The sequence below is a fragment of the Lactuca sativa genome, chromosome 4 (assembly GCF_002870075.4).
Source record: "Lactuca sativa cultivar Salinas chromosome 4, Lsat_Salinas_v11, whole genome shotgun sequence".
Lineage (NCBI taxonomy): Eukaryota > Viridiplantae > Streptophyta > Magnoliopsida > Asterales > Asteraceae > Lactuca > Lactuca sativa.
Window position 1 is genome coordinate 47,638,138 of NC_056626.2, and position 17,363 is coordinate 47,655,500.

Consider the following 17,363-nt stretch of genomic DNA (forward strand, 5'->3'; position numbering starts at 1 on the left):
AAAGAGTATCACCTATTTTTCATCATCCAAACTCCATTCTCATTTAGCATGCAGCTCAATTTATCTTCTTGATCAAAACAAAACTCCATTTTCTGTATTAATTAAGCAACTTCAAAACATACATAAGTGAAATTAACATAAATTAAGCCCTTACAAAACAGGCTTTTTACTTTTCAAGCCTTCACTACAATTGGGTAGATGCATCAAAGTACAATGCTGTAAGCCAAAGATCTGAAAGTAAGAAATTATAATAAATAAACAAACAAATAAAACCATGTTCCTATTTCATGCATTTAACCCTCAACAATCTACCAAACCCATACATATAAAAACAAAAACAGGGACTCTTAGTTATATGACGCATCACTTTTGCTACAAAATGTGTGCACATTAGATTAGCACCAAAAAAGGGTGTCACGTGCCAGTTTTTACATAATATCGCGTATAACAAAAGCGATTCAAAAGTTTTTTTTTAAAAAAAAAAACATAACTTTCTATTATATGTATCTCACCTTCGATACTGATTACCTCTAGCCCTATAATCATCATATTGAAGTCTAGCACTTTTATAAGTTGATGTATACTGTTGAGAACCTTCCCTTTTTAGGGAACCAACTTTAGAATCCCAACCACTTCCATTATATTGCCCTCTACCAAAATTACCCCTGTTATTTCCCCTTTGTGTTCCTTGTGAAGTGCCAACATATGCATTGTGTTCATGTCTTTGAGTATTTCTATTATTTCCCCAAGAGTTTTTAGAATTATCATCTACCCTTTTCCATGACTTATTTGCTCCACCTCCACGTGTCATCATGTCATTGTGCCATGACCCACTTACACCACCCCCACCCCATCCACAATCCTTTATTTCTCTATCTTCTTGAGTAGCTCCTCTCTCCCAAGGATCTATATTCTTATTTACAGAATTATTAAAACAATCCCAACCGTTGATTTTATCATTTTTACTACGTTCCCAAGGATTCTCACTACCTTTATTCATTTCATTCAATCCTATAATACATCCAGGGACGAAACCGTCATTGTTGCTCCTAATCCCATCAAGAGTTTCAACTTTTTGTGGCTCATCAGGGTTGAAATATGCTCGATCCAAATCCTTGATTAATTCAAGATCAATCTCTGGATTCCAATCAATGTCATGGTTATACATGTCTGGATCAAGATTAGGTTGAGATTTGTCAATTGGGATTTCGTTAATTTTTGCCCAAAATCGGTTCTTGGCTTCAGAAAATGATGCTTCACCAGCTGAATCATTCCAGTTTATCACATTGTCATAGCAGTTCATGTAGTTTTTAGCATTCACAATCTTTTCCCAAGGGATTCCTACTGAAAGGCAGAATCTTTCTTCCCATGGTAGCTCCTCATTCTTCCAAGCTCCTGTTGAGAGAATTAACATTATGTATTGGTGTTTACCTTTGAGTAGTTTAGATTGACATCTAGACTGAAAGGTGCGAGACAAATGATGCACAAAAAGGGAATATATATCAAAATGTGACTTTATGAATTGTCAAGCATTAACATTTTTACATGTTTGTATATTAAGGGATAGAAGCGTAGTGTTTCATGTTTTAAATCTTTTGAAAGAAAGGATGTTGATGTAAAATTATGTATTGCACTCCATGATTTTGTAAGATGTTAAATGAAGCACGATTTCATGATGTATTTATTATTTAATCCATTACTTACTGAATCAACAGCATTTGAGACCTTTATAAACTAATCTTCCATTGTGTTACCAAGTCCTTTAAGCAAACCCTAGAAAACCTATATGGTAAATCAATTATCTTACATTATGCATTCAAGTACGCCTATTAGGCTATTGTCCCCCAATAAATCCTAAAACTAGCAAATAACCACTCAATTTATCATTTTCAAGCGATAACTGAATTCAATCGAGTGCCTTTCTCTCAATTTAGTCATTTGAAACTCTCATAATAATGTATTCTCGTGAGTTAAAACCCTAAACCCCTAATTCTTGATCAGTTGATTGCAAATCTATAAACCAAGACACAAATTCAAATCTTCATCAGCACATTAACGATTAATACCATGAAGCGTGAAGATGAAGAACATTGTTGAAACTACAAAAAAATTGATCTTCATACACATAATTCCAATAGCATAAGTCGAAAAACACACCCAAGATAATGCATGAAAGGAGAAAAATCAAAGGAAAGATCCTGCATCAAGATCAGACTGGTGAAAGAATAGATGAATTACCACGAAATTTAAACTCCGTATCGTAATATGTAGGGGGCGATGGTACTCTTTGATCGCGATAATAATTCTTCGGAGTCCATCTCCTTCGATAATTCCACTTACCCATTTTTCTTTTTATTTGAGATTGTTCAAAGAAGGGGTTCGCCTGATGAAAAAGGGTACAGAAAAGGTTTGCATAAAACAGTAGAGCAAGAAAAGCACAAAAGAGGGAAGGGGAAAACCTATCTTTAGGTAATTTCTTTACTATTCATCGATTTCAGTTTTTAGTCGATAATAAAGTATTTTTGCAAAAGTCAAAAACTAGTTGGGATAAGGACTTAAAACCAATGTTTTAAAAATCGGTTTTTTAGTTGAACCGGTATTGTAACTGGTTCCCGGTTCAACTGGTTCGACCGTCGGGTTAACCGGTTTCTATAATTTTCATCTTTGTTCCTATTTTCCTATATACATGTATATGTATTAATCATGAATTTGACGTTTACAAGTTCAAATATTCAAAATACATATGAAAATAAGTTGTAGATCAAACAAAATACATTAAAATAACACATAACCATAAGTTTTAGTGTTTTATATCAATCTATATACGTCAAAAAGAAAATAAATTATAATACCGAAACAAAATATAATTTTAGATGAATACAACACATCAAAAAAATTTAAAACATATACCATATGTTTTTATTTAGAAAAAACTAAATATATTTGAAAAAAATCACCAAAGTTTATTATGCAAATGGTTTTTTCCATGTAATTTTATTCGGTTTAACAGGTTCAACCGGTTCATTTTGACCGGTTCAACCGGGTTTTTTTAAAAACCGGCCGGTTTAATCCGGTTCAGAAATCAACATAAACCGATAATAGTTGAACCGCTCCCTCTCCCGGTTCCCGGTCTAACCGGTTCGACCGGCCGGTTCAAACCGGTTTTTAAAACATTGCTTAAAAGATGTAACGAAGTTTAAAAATATACAAAAAAAAAAAGTTATTATCATTTTTTTAATATATAAAATACAATTTTACCGGCTATTGTAGGATACCCGGTTTTCAAATGTTTAAAAAATATCATTGTTATTTTTTTAGTACAAAAAATACTATTAATGTTACTATTTGTACATAGAATACCAACGAAATACACATGTGTTCAAATAAAACATTATGGTAACTAGGTACTTCAGCTACATGGAAAAATGATTTAAAAGTGTAACGAAGTTTCCAAAATGTTCAAAAAATACCAACTTTTTGTTAACTGCGTTGTTGTCGGATTATGTAGAACACAATCACCGGAGATCATGAACCGTCATATCAGTTCACAACGATTATACAAATCTCTTTCATTCCTTCACTCGATCGTTCTTGTAGTAACAAGAGAAGTAAGTGGGTAATAACCTTAGGTAAACATTCTTGCTTTCCGATCACATTTATGCCTCAAACCTAAAACATATATACGTTATATAGATGCACATATTATACATCAAGGTTAGCATTGCGACACAAGAGAAACACAAAGGAGAAACGAGTGTGACGTTATGTCATGAGAATTCCTAAATGTAGATTTAGATACAAACTGATTGAGCGATCAAATGAAAGAGAGTATACAACTGGTGTGAACTAGCACGACGGTCAAGGACGTATCTACATATAGCAAAGGTGGGTCCTAGGACCCACCTATTTTTTTAGTTTTATATATTAATTACATCGAATAAAGTTTAGGAACCATCTTGAGAAAAAATATGACCTACCTTACATTATTTTTGACAAGATAAAAAAACAAATAAATGAAAGAAATGGTGGTGGATTTATATTTAAATTTACAAAACAAATAGTTAATATTTATCAAAACTTATCCCATATAGGAGATAAGAAGGAGATGTAATTATTTGATATTATAAAATGGATGGTGGATAATTATAATGATAGTTGAAAAGCATCACAATAAATTCATATTGTTGGTTGTAAAAGTAATTATTGCAAATGAACTCTTTAATAAAAACGAGATTTAGTCGTACAAAATAAATGTTTATTTTTACTACAAAAATCTAGTTTTAGGGTATAGGTAGACTGGTTTTTACTGGTTCGAACCGACCCAATTCATCACATGGATTGTTTACTTTTTAGATTTTTCGATTTTACTTAATTAGGAACCACATACTATTCTATTCTACATTCGCCACTGACGACGGTGACTAATCTCCGATGACCATGTTTTATATAATCCGGAAACAATGAAGTTAACAAAATGTGCTCTGAAAAAACAACAATGATTTTTTTTTGAACTTTTTGGAAATTTCAATGGTATTTTTTGTACTAAAATATGTATTTCGTTGGTATTTTGTGTACAAATGATATACTTCAAACCTATTTTTATACTAAAAAAATAATGATATTTTTTGAACATTTTGGAAACTTTGTTACCTTTTTAAGTCATTTTTCTGTTTACCTGAAGTAACACATTATCATAAGGTTTTATTTGAACACATGTGTACTTCGTTGGTATTTTGTGTACAAAAAATATACTTTAATGGTATTTTGTATACTAAAAAAAGATAATGGTCTTTTTGTATATTTTTAAAACATCATTATCTTTTTAAGTCATTATCCCAAATTAGTTCGGTTCAACAAAAAAAAACACCATTGAAGTAATGATCCTTTAGGCCTTGTTCTCGAGTTCTACTTAAGGAGGGAAATTGGAGGATACGGAGGGAAAGTGAGGGATATCGAAGGAAAATCGTGTTCCCGAGTTTCATTAATGAAAGGAAAGTGAAGGGAGGGGAAAGATTTTAAAGTCATATTTTCCTTCCAAATTTTCCTCCCAAATTGTGCAGATTTGGGAAGAAAGTGAGGGGAAGGAAAATCTCAAGTTTTATTTTCTTTTTCCTCCTAACTCAGGAACACGAAAACATAAAATTTTCCTCTCATTTCTTTTCCTTTCCTTCGAACTCGGGAACACGATATAATGAATATTTTCCTTCCCCTCCCTTTCTTTCGGTCAAAATTTTCCTTCCATTTCCTTTGATGAATTTATAAAAAAACTTAGGCTTTAATCCAACCGTGGCCTAGATAATCGGTTAAATTTGTTTTACTAATCTCCATGAACGATTAAAAATAAGGAAAAACTTGGTTAAATCTTTTTTACCAATCTCCATGAACCATTAAAAATAAGAAAATTGAATAATCTAACTATTTTTTTGGGTTTTCTTATAAAACATAACTAAGTTTTTTTTTTTTTTTAAAAAAAATAACCCTTTGGTCCGGAATGGTTTTTTGGACCCGAAAACCGATCCAAGCCCAATACTTTAGCCTAATTGTATATATATAGGTCCCACACACAAAAAAAATTTGGAATACCCATTCCAAAATTAGATGATTCGAATCACTATCTACCCGCATTTCGAACCAAATTTTCAGTTTGGATTCGTCAAACCAAGTAAGTTCTGCACTTTAACTTATTTTGCATTTGATTTTCTAAAACAAATTACATATTCTGGAATGGTCCGGAACACGAGAACAAATTTGGAACAACTACGAAATATTTGGAATATCTTTTTTTTTTATCTTTTTGTCATCGTACGCATATGAATGTTATGTAAGTACTTTGTAATATGTTTCTGATCGATTGTTTTACTCCGAAATTAGGTATTGTAAGGGTTTCAGAATGGTAATATAGGTCTGGAACACGATGAACGTTGTCTGAAACCTGATGATCTATTCTGAAATGATGATCCGAAATACTTATAATATACAATTTTTTTTCTAAGTATTGTTTAATAACTCATGTTAGTCCAAAGATGAGTTAACGTGGATTATGTTAAAAAAGTGGGTTTTACGAACGACGAAGTTGTATTCCATTTACAGGAGTTTTCGGAATTGCGCCCGATAAAGGTACAATCGAAAAACAATAATTTTATAATTCTAATTCATTTTTACGGTAATGTATTAAAATGTTCTTGGAATTTTTTTTGCAGATAGAAAACGATGATGCTAAGTTTCAAAATAAGATAAAAAAAAATTAAGCCAACAAAGGCACCCATAAAATTAAGAAAGAAATCAGAAATTGTGTTAAAACTTAAATTGAAAGCACATAAGACTTTGAAAGATAGCACAGGAGCAAGTGCAGAAAAACCTGTTATGATAGACTAGTTGCAATTATGTTTTTTTTTTGTTATGGATATGTTTCAGGAAGTGTTTATTATTATTATTATTATTATTATTATTATTATTATTATTATTATTATTATTATTATTATTAAATACTTTTATGCACATTGGTTTTTAAATAGTATATTCATATAATTTAGGTATATTCAATTTTCAGTCTCCAACATCCAGTGACTCGAACAATTAGGATGAGTTGCTTATAGAGTATGATATACCACGTCTTGAAGATGAGCAACGACATCTTGTTTATACGACTGCATTAGAAATGATTTGTGATTATCAACATGCTAAACAACAAATGGTAATACTAGAATTCTCATTACCACCTTCACCGGCTAAGTACCGGAGAAAAGTAACATTGTATAACACACAAATGCTCCTTATAACATATAGGAGGTGGTTAGCGGATGTTGCTAATGCCTTCCGCACCAGCAGTTGCCCCAAGAGGGCAAATATCAGACTTGTTTCCTGTCTTTTAAAGGACATGGCACAACATTGGTGGGAGGAGGTGGGACGTGCAACTGGTGACCATGTTGTTGATACGATGACATGGGATGATTTTGTGACCAGGTTTAGGGTTGAGTTTGCACCGATGATTGAGGTGTAGCAGTTGGTGCGAGAGTTTCAGGATCTTCACCAGACTACTAAGATGGTGGCTGAGATCACCGCGATGTTTCGAGAGAGGACACTTTTGGTTCCGCGGTATGTGAAGGATAAGGAGATGAAGAAAGCGAGGTACACGAGACGTTGAGGAGCGATATTCGACAGTTTATGAGCCGATCTAGCTGCAGGACGCTAGAGGATATGATAACAAGGGCTTGGGAGAGGGAAATTGATCTCGAGATGGAAAGGAAGAGGAATCCGGATGAGGCTCTGGTATTTGGAGGTTTTGACAAGAAGCCCAAGGTTGTTGATGTGAGAGGGAAGGGCCATCAGAGTCGGGGCTGAAGTGACAAGTACGACAGGATGCACAATGGGGCCCGACAGGTCACCTTAGCAGGGATTACACTGCTACCACGACCATGATGGGTTTTATGCATAAGAAACAATCCTATGTGCTCATACAAACCCTAATGCTTGGATCTAGGTTTCTCTATTGTACATGATTTGAATCCAAAGCCATAAACCCTAGATCTAACATATAATAAACTGAATTAGGGTTTAGAGAATTACCTTTGATTGTTATATTGCAATAACAATCAATTCTTTGCTTTGATTGGCTTTAGAAAGCTTAGTGCCTCAAGTGATGCACCTCTAATGGAGTCACAAACACCTTATGCAACTTGGATGAAGAGGAGAAGAAAGGAGGCTGCCCAAAACGACTAGAAACCCTAGAGAATCAGTTGTCCACGTTTTTGGGGCATAGGGGCCCTTTATATACATGTAGGCTATTAGGGTTTTCAACTAGGAAACCCTAATCTGACTGCTTAAGCCCTAAGCAGCCCATGGACTCCTCTAACATATCCCTTGGACGATTTCTAATGGGCTTTCTATAGAATTCGTCCAACCTATATATTATTAGGTGATCCATAGCCCAATTATAATTATCTTATATATACAACTTCGGTCCCCTAAGTTTAATTAATCTCCTTTAGCCACAAAATTAATTCTTAATTAATTCTTGACTAATATTAAATTAAACAATATGATTTCTCTTTTAATATATTATTCTCATAATATATTAATAAATCATATTTAAACCTTTCTCTCCTTAATTCATCCTACATATTGCTATGGTGAAGGCAACCCAAAAGGACCATGCTCATAATCGGGTCAAGTACATACCAAAATAGTTATGGACTTAGACACTAATCCAACAGTCTCCCACTTGGATAAGTCTAATAACTATTTTCCGTATAACTTCAGAACCTGATCAGCAATCGTAGCTTTCAAAAGCCGCTGTCAACTCTGATCTTATCAGATAGCGTGTCCTTTAGATTAGGGATTATATATTCCTCCATTCTCAAGATATCATATAGACATAAGACATGAATTTCAATCATTGTCTCCATACTGTTTCCCGACTTCCGATTTATGATGACTGACAACAGACTACAATTGAACACATCAACTTAGTCCCGGCTTGGCCAAGCGCTTAGGTGTCATCACTAAATCATCGAGAGGCCCACATATATTGCTTTTATCCCACTTTGGGTAAAAGGAATGGATAAACTTCGACTCATATGCTTGGTTACATTCACTGATCGAATCACACACAACAATAAGTTTTATAACACCAAGTTAGTGATGCGTTTACTTATTATCAATGCGCAACCGGCCAGCAAATAGCAACTCACACGTCTCGGTTTCAAGAATATACAATATTATCGTCTCACTAATCACTCGTGATAAAACAATGAAGTGATCCAAGTGAGCGTGGGTTTAATCCAATACTCTAATCTTATCAAAGCACTCATGAACTCTGCAGCAAACTTGTGCTATGTCTAAACCTTTCAGACAATCTACAGACTCTTCATGATAGTCTTCCTTCATACTTACTTCCAACGTATGACCGACTATGGATGTTTGAATAACCTAGTTATTCTGGAAGTCAAAACATGCAAACTGAAACATAACAATAATACTTAATCTTATATGGCCACAAACTTGTGAGAGTAAATAAAACACTTCTATTTATCCACCATATTGATTACTCATTATTTATCATTTAATGTTTCGGATAATCAACTCATTACTTGAATTACAACAACAATTGTCCCATGCTCTAAGCATGCACACCTTGTTTCCTATGGTCCATGCTTTGTGAAATAGATCAACTGAAAACTTTTCCAATGATGCTCATTTCATAATTCATTAATCCTAACTGTTAGTGTAAGAACACAAGGTTCTTGCCACTACTAGAATATGCTAGATTCTAACATTTTATGTAACGATCCTTTTGCAAAATCATAACACAAAAGTCACCAAGACTTGGCCAATGAAATTACAAAGTACTTTATCGGAAATTGTTACAAGACAATTCTATAGATGCGAAGTTTCATATTCAAAGTGCATTCCTTTGAACATCCTTCTTGCATAAAAGTTTCTAATCTAGACATAGATTCTCAATATCCAACTCCCAATATGGAAACATTTCCACATTTTCCATATGACAACTCATTCTTAATAGAATCTTATCTATTCATAATAATGTCAATATGGTCCATCCAATACCATACTTCCAACTAATCACAAGCAAACAATCCTCAGCGAACTTTGGATCGTCCTTTGATAGTTGTTTAATTATTTTAGTCAAAACCGATTCTAGTCATTTTTCTCTCTTAATGTGATAGTCATTTGGAAAATTTTAGAATGGTCAAATATTATAACATTTGCAATCGATCCTATACATGAAGCGTATGGGACACGATGCATAATGTCTTACATAAAGTTATGATACTTCATCAATCTTCTGCCATAATATTTTATGTGTCACATTCTCACAATTCAAACTATGAAGAGGGATGTCGTAATCATAATTGAAATTTGAGAACACACTATGTATCCTTTGACTAAATTTATTAAAATTTCTCAATCTAAGCTTTAGATTTTGAAACAAAGTATAATATTCTCTCCCTTAATTATAGCAAAACAACTTTTCAACCCATGCAACTTTTCAAATTGAATCTTTGTTTTTCTATAATTAATATTGCTAACTTGCAATACTCGCCATAATAACCATACAAGCATAACACTTATGCTCCCACTATCATGATTATCGTATAAACATAACACTTATGCTCCCACTAGCTTTGACATGTATTCAGAAAACAAATGAACTTCCAGAAAACAATGCCTATTGAATTTCTGAAATTCATATTTCTAATACCAGATGCTTCGATAAGCCTTTATCTAAGCTTCTTAAACTTATAGACCTTTGCCTTAGATAGCTCATATGTGTGTTTGAACAATTTAGAACTTATGTTACTAAGTTCCAAATGTTCAAACTAATTGCCAAATCTCACAATTCGAACTATGGAAAGGGACACCGTAACCATAATCAAATTTGAGAATACAATTTTCACAATTGCTATCTTCTTACGATCTCTCTTAGTGAAAGCATTTCCTCACAATCATTTTCATGAATGAGGAAATCTTATGACACTTAGATTTTATGGTGTATGAGTTCCTATCCATGTGAATTTGCTAAAACCAAGGTTTGCGACACATCCAAACTCATATGGACTGAACTTTCTTAATCTTGATTTCTTGCCTTACGGTAACACGAGTGCCCACCATGTCTTCCAAGTAGTTTAGTAACTTGTCCTTACATATCAATGTACTTTCCATCGACTAAGGTGCTAGTATGCATTCAAATGAGAACTCATAGAACTCACATACACAATTAACTCAATTGGAATGGTACATAAACAAAATAATGTCAACACGATAGGTTGTAAACCTCAAGTCGTGTGCTAGTGATGATCGATAAGGTTTATTCTTGATTTGTTATTGAAACCTTTCAAGACCATTAAGACTCCCACTAACTCCTTGAAATATAAGATTCTCTTGTCAAGAAACATTTCTTGACAAAGCAAATATTCAAGAGTTAGTGTAGTTCTTATCAAGACAAAACATTTCACATAATTGGTCCTGGTTGGTCTTTGTCTTATCGAAGACAGCATAACTTACCAATTTCAAATGTGCAAGAATGAGAAACCTTTTCCAAATTCCACATTTGATGAATGTTATAAACTTACTTAATACTTTTCACTCAATGTCACAATCTTGGAGTATGACTCTAAGACTTGATATTGGAACGAAATATGATTGACTCTTTGATTTAACCATTTCTACAATTCTTGATTCCTCTTCTTAGACATGCAAATGCACTAAGACTCACTTATAGGATCAATTGAGATATGGTTCTTAATCATTAAGAATTCATCATAAAACACAATAAAAGGTACTCCCCCTTCTTCTTAGAATGGAACAATTTTTATCTTTCTGCCTTCTTGATTCTTCTTAGTCGTTCTGCTGTTGATTGAAACTCTTTCAGTTAACTCAGAATTATACTCAATCTTATAAATATAACCATATTTACTAAACTTTAGTAAATCATGACGAATATCTTTGTCACTCTTGTGGTAGACTTGATCAACGTACGACCTAGTGTACTCGATCTCCTAGTCCTTCAATTGACACTTTGTTAAAGAATTAGTCTAAGTTTCCCAAATGTGAAAGTTTTTTCATTCATCATACAATACACGTTGCATGATTCCAAGTTTCTGTCCAATTGAAACTTAGGTGATAAGAAACTCTCCTTATTTGGTAAACTTTTGACATTTCCACAAATAACATAATTAAGAATCAAATCCATTATTGCTAATAATAGAAACATTCAAACATCAATTTTTCATACATGCCATTGCAAGGATAAATAAATAAGATAAAATCAAAATTCATTTTATTGCGGAAAAATTTGTCCTTGCAATTCAATTGAAAAACTATGTTATTACATAGTTCTTAACGATCTATTCTAACTCCAAGTAGTAGCTCAAGAATCCAATCTTCAAGTGATGCGATAGAAATCCATTTCTTCACAATTAGATTCAGCTCACTTCTTCCCTTAAGCTTCCTTTCTTTTCTTCGATCCTACAAAACATCAAAATGTAATCTTATCACATCATGTATTAAGAATCTAGAATAGGAACTTAAAAGAGTTAGTTAATGGATTTTACCTAAAGCAAAGCCAAATGTCTTGACTCTCCCGTCTCATAGATCTCTCAGGTAAATAGGGCAGCTTCGTCTCCAATGTCCCTTCTCTTGGCAATAAAAGAAAATGGACTCCTTTGGCACAGCACATCGGACAATTACAGACTTAGTTCTTTCTGGACTTCCATTGTTGCCAGTGTCCATTGAAGTTTGGGAGTTTGATTCACCAGAAAAATTTGCTTGACCAGCACGCCAAATCATTGTTGATTCAGCAACTATAAGCAAATAGGTAAGATCAATAAGGGTCACGTCGTGGTCCATCATATAGTACTCTCTAACGAACTCACTATATGATTCAGGAAGTGACTGAAGAACCTAGTCAAGAGCCAACTCACTTGAAATCTCGACACCCAACATGTTTAACCTATCAATGTGTGACTTCATCTCCAAGACATGTGCACACACATGTTTCCCATCTTCGTGTTTACTTGCCAAAAGGGCTTGAGTGAGCTTGAACTTTTCAAGCCTTTGAACTTGTAGGTTAGGGAGAACAATTAGAGGAGGTGGAGGAAGTGAAGCATGACTCCCATTTCCTTGATCGTATCTCGGAATGTCATTTTCATTTGGAAAACTTGTTCCATGGGATTTGGGAAGACCATGATTGTCAGAACTAGACATCAACAAAATGGGAGAAAGTTCAAGTTAAGTTGATTGAGTCCTTAATAAAACACCCAAATGAGTTATTAAGGCTAGGATCCAACACAATATTCTACAACCTAGAAGAGGGATGTCGTAATCTAGTTGCAGAATATTTGAAGGTAGGTAAATGACGATTTACCAATTTCCACCATGAAAAACAAAAAAGAAGTTTAAGTTTTAAATGAATTGAAACTCCTAGATCTTTTGAGATTCATTGAACTTTTCAATGGCATGTTTAATCTCGATTATGCCCTTATATTTGTGACTGGGATGCCGAGGATCACAAATAAGGTGTGAATAACCATACGAATCATGCGGTGCACCCAATGCTACTATCACCTAATCAATGTGACGGTTAGCCACACACGCTCCATTGATCTATGACAAACATCGAGTCACCCTTCGCTACCAATGTCATCCCCAAATTAGTGTGCCGGTTAACCACACACGCTCCACTAACGTTTGACAAGGGTACGCAGTGTAATTCTATGGATTAGCATACAATTTCACATTTTTCCGAAAGTAACTATGATTTGGGAATGTGAAAAAGCATTTAGTTACTTTGTACTTCATTATACTTATAATGGAAGGTTTCTGTTCTATCCTACCCGTTCGGCTAACGACCCTCCACTAGTCAAGAGTGCGGTGGGTAAGAGTGGATACCCATTCAATCGCCATTTTATAGGCAATTTCCTTAAACACACCTTATAGACCAGCTTCGTGAATGAGGCCTACTAACGGTAAGACTGACTGTTTACTCATACATACATATATATATATATATATACATATATATATATATATATATATATATATATATATATATATATAATATTAGACTTTTAACGTTATATATAGTATAGGGTGTATTTTACACTTTTAAAATACTAGGTGGTTTAACTTAGTAAATTATACTTTTAATTTAATTAAATGTAAACCAAAACTTTATGGATTTATTAAATCACTTTTAATTATACACTTTAATTAATTAATAAAACCATAAGTGTGTGATTTGAACTTTTTCCAATTATTAGAGTTTTAGAATTTAACATTTCAAAATTAAACTTTTAATCAACTTTTAAATTCCAAAACTTGAGGGCAAGTTTTGATACATTTCAAAACATTAGGGTTTAACTTATTTAAATTTCATAAACAAAACTTTTAAGTTCAAATTTGAACTATAAAACCTAAAGGGTGCAATTGAAACTTTTTCACATCACAAAGGATCAAATAACAAATAATATAAGTTAAACAATTAATTTAGTCATTATCTATATTTGACCTAATCTTATTTTAGTCACTAGATAATTACCAAATAATCCATATTTATCATATAAACAACCAATATTCAAAAGATTTAAAATTATCTATTGTTTCGGCAAGGATAATCATTAATTTAAGATAAAAATCGGATTTTAACTTCAAAAAACGAATTAGGCATTAAATCCAAGTCAAAACAGCAGCAAAATCCCGAAATACCCTCTATCTGACGCTCGAACTTGCCGAGTCAGCTCTGAACTCGCCGAGTTGAGTCGTGCAGAGGCCAAAAACTCGATTTTTAGCAAACAAAACAGTTAAGCATCATATACAACTGAAACCAATCAAGGCTCTGATACCACTGATGGGTTTTATGCATAAGAAACAATCTTATGTGCTCATACAAACCCTAATGCTTGGATCTAGGTTTCTCTATTGTACATGCTTTGAATCCAAAGCCATAAACCCTAGATCTAACATATAATAAACTGAATTAGGGTTTAGAGAATTACCTTTGATTGTTATATTGCAATAACAATCAATTCCTTGCTTTGATTGGCTTTAGAAAGCTTAGTGCCTCAAGTGCTGCACCTCTAATGGAGTCACAAACACCTTATGCAACTTGGATGAAGAGGAGAAGAAAGGAGGCTGCCCAAAACGACTAGAAACCCTAGAGAATCAGTTGTCCACGTTTTTGGGGCATAGGGGCCCTTTATATACATGTAGGCTATTAGGGTTTTCAACTAGGAAACCCTAATCTGACTGCTTAATCCCTAAGCAGCCCATGGACTCCTCTAACATATCCCTTGGACGATTTCTAATGGGCTTTCTATAGAATTCGTCCAACCTATATATTATTAGGTGATCCATAGCCCAATTATAATTATCTTATATTTACAACTTCGGTCCCCTAAGTTTAATTAATCTCCTTTAGCCACAAAATTAATTCTTAATTAATTCTTGACTAATATTAAATTAAACAATATGATTTCTCTTTTAATATATTATTCTCATAATATATTAATAAATCATATTTAAACCTTTCTCTCCTTAATTCATCCTACATATTTGCCTCGGGTGCCTCGGGAGAGGCAAGTTGAGTTCAGGATTGATCTGGTTCTAGGTGCAGCTCCGATAGCTAAAGCACCGTATGTAACATCCCGAAATATCAAGAGTAGAGTGGAAGGGCTAAAAGAGTAAATTGGGAAAGAGTGACTCGGCGATTCCATGGATGGACTCGGCGAGTAGGGTCGCGAATTGGTCGCGTGTTAAGTAGCTGACTCGGCGAGTCAATGAGGTGGACTCGGCGAGTAGGCGCTGAGTGGAGAAAACCCTAATTCTCGGGGTTGAGCCCTATATAAAGAACATTATGTTTTCCTTCCAGCCTCTTTATTCCCCCTTGAGTCCCAGAAACCCTAAAATCGTGGAGAAGCACCATTGTTGAGCAAATTGGAGCTTGGAGAGGTGGTTTTTGAAGAGATCTTAGAGAAAGAGAGGCTTGGAGCAAGGGGCTTTGCTTGGATTCGAGTTTCATTGCAGTTGGGGCGTCCCTTGGAGGTAATATCTCGTTCTTGGGTTGTTGTTATGTTGTTTCTTCATTTTGGGGATATTAGGGACCACATCTTTGGATGTATTAGAGTTTAGAGGTTAGATCTAAGGTTGCTTCCTCAGATCTGTAATGGAGAAGAGTTGGAATGCATGAAAGTCCCTGTGTGGAGTGTTGGATGCAGCTATCATGTCCCAAACCTTAGCCCTATTGTGCAAAATGCATAGATCTCTTGGGATTCACGTAAAGTTTGCCACTTTACGTGATGGATGAGTTGTAGGAGGCTAGATCTATGTTTTGGAGCAATTGCATGGCCTGGAATGGTTCTGAATGGATTCAGACCGGTGGTACTCGGCGAGTCACATGGGTGTACTCGACGAGTTGCTTGAAGATGAGCTGGGACTCGACGAGTTGGAAGAACAACTCGGCGAGTTGGATGAAGATGGCCTGGAACTCGGCGAGTTGTATGAACAACTCGGCGAGTAGGTTGAAGATAGGCTTAGAATCGGCGAGTCTGTTCTTGGACTCGGCGAGTCTTGTCGAAGAGTCCCAATATTTTCTGGTCGAGTCGAGAATCGGTGAGTCAAGGGATGACTCGGTGAGTTGTATGCGAGTGGACTCAGAGTTGTTGAACTCGACGAGTCTCGGGGTGACTCGGCGAGTTAGGTCGCGGATTGAGGGAAGTTCTGAGTATGGGGACTCGACGAGTCATCGGGTTGACTCGGCGAGTAGAGTCAGTCAGGGGTTGACTTTGACCTTGTCTTTGACCAAGGGTTGACCAGTGGTTTCCAGGGGCATTTTGGTAATTGTTGATTATTGTTTTGAGTTCAGTGCATTGGTGGTTGTCCAGTGGTGGAGATCGTATCAGTGATCGGAGCAGCTTGGGTTATCTGTTCAATCGGCAGTTTCGAGGTGAGTTATCCTCACTATATCAATAGGGTTTAAGGCACCAAGGCCGACCCTTTATCAGATGGAAATTCGGGTAGTTGTCTGTTGTTATGATAGTGCGGGAAATGGGCCGCAAGGCATTATGTTGTGAGCCGGAAGGCATTATATGTTGTGGGCCGGAAGGCATTGTGATATGGACCGGAAGGTCATGGCCTGGAAAGGCGTATGTGCGTAATTGGTATGTTGGATGAGTCGTAGGGGAATGTATGCTAGTGATCGGCTAGACCGATATCTTGGTTAAGGTGATGATATGTTATGTGATCTGTTTGACCGATTTGCTGACTATGAACTGTTATATGATTATGTGTTATGTGCACACGGTTGCTTGGACTGGAATGTGACCCGGTATGCATGGTTGTTCTATGTTCTGTTATGCTATGTATGCTGTTATGTTATGGGCCGGAAGGCAATATGTTATGGGCCGGAAGACAATAAGTTATGGGCCGGAAGGCAATATGTTATGGGTCGGAAGGCAATATGTTTTGGACCGGAAGGTCGTGGCCTGTAAGGGCGTATATGTGGTTGGTATTTTGGGGGTATCTCACTAAGCTTTCGGGCTTACAGTTGTGGTTTCATGTTTTTCAGGTTCTTCAGGAGTCTGTGGCAAGGTGAAGGCGTGATCGTACCGCTCCTCATGATTTCGTAGTATTGTGATTCTGGGAACACATTAAATGTTTTGTACTGAAAACCTTTTTGTAAAGATTTTAATGGAATCGAGCTGTTTTGAAAAGTTTAAAATTGGTTGTATTTTTCGGTCGTTACAAGTTGGTATCAGAGCCTTGGTTTGAGTGAATTGGAGGAACACTCGTGTGACTCCAGTCTCAAATCGAGGAAGGTTTTAAAAGAGGAATTAAAATGTTTTTTT

At 35.1% G+C, this 17,363-nt stretch overlaps 1 protein-coding gene across 1 annotated transcript; it reads right to left on the reverse strand.

Moving 5' to 3' along the window:
* Positions 1–292: 292 nt before the first annotated feature.
* LOC111914744 (uncharacterized) lies at positions 293–2,462 on the reverse strand. The gene is made up of 2 exons (XM_023910459.2): positions 2,239–2,462; positions 293–1,395 (listed from the first exon to the last, which is right to left on the reverse strand). The coding sequence occupies exons 1-2, from the start codon at positions 2,342–2,344 to the stop codon at positions 509–511; spliced, it is 993 nt and encodes a 330-aa protein (XP_023766227.1). The 5' UTR covers positions 2,345–2,462; the 3' UTR covers positions 293–508.
* Positions 2,463–17,363: the final 14,901 nt, after the last annotated feature.

Bases quoted from the DNA above. Each gene is read 5' to 3' on its own strand.
- LOC111914744 (XM_023910459.2), bottom strand. From the start codon at position 2,344: ATGGGTAAGTGGAATTATCGAAGGAGATGGACTCCGAAGAATTATTAT. The intron at 1,396-2,238 runs GTAATTCATCTA...TTCTCTCAACAG, and splicing joins TACGGAGTTTAAATTTCGTG to GAGCTTGGAAGAATGAGGAG.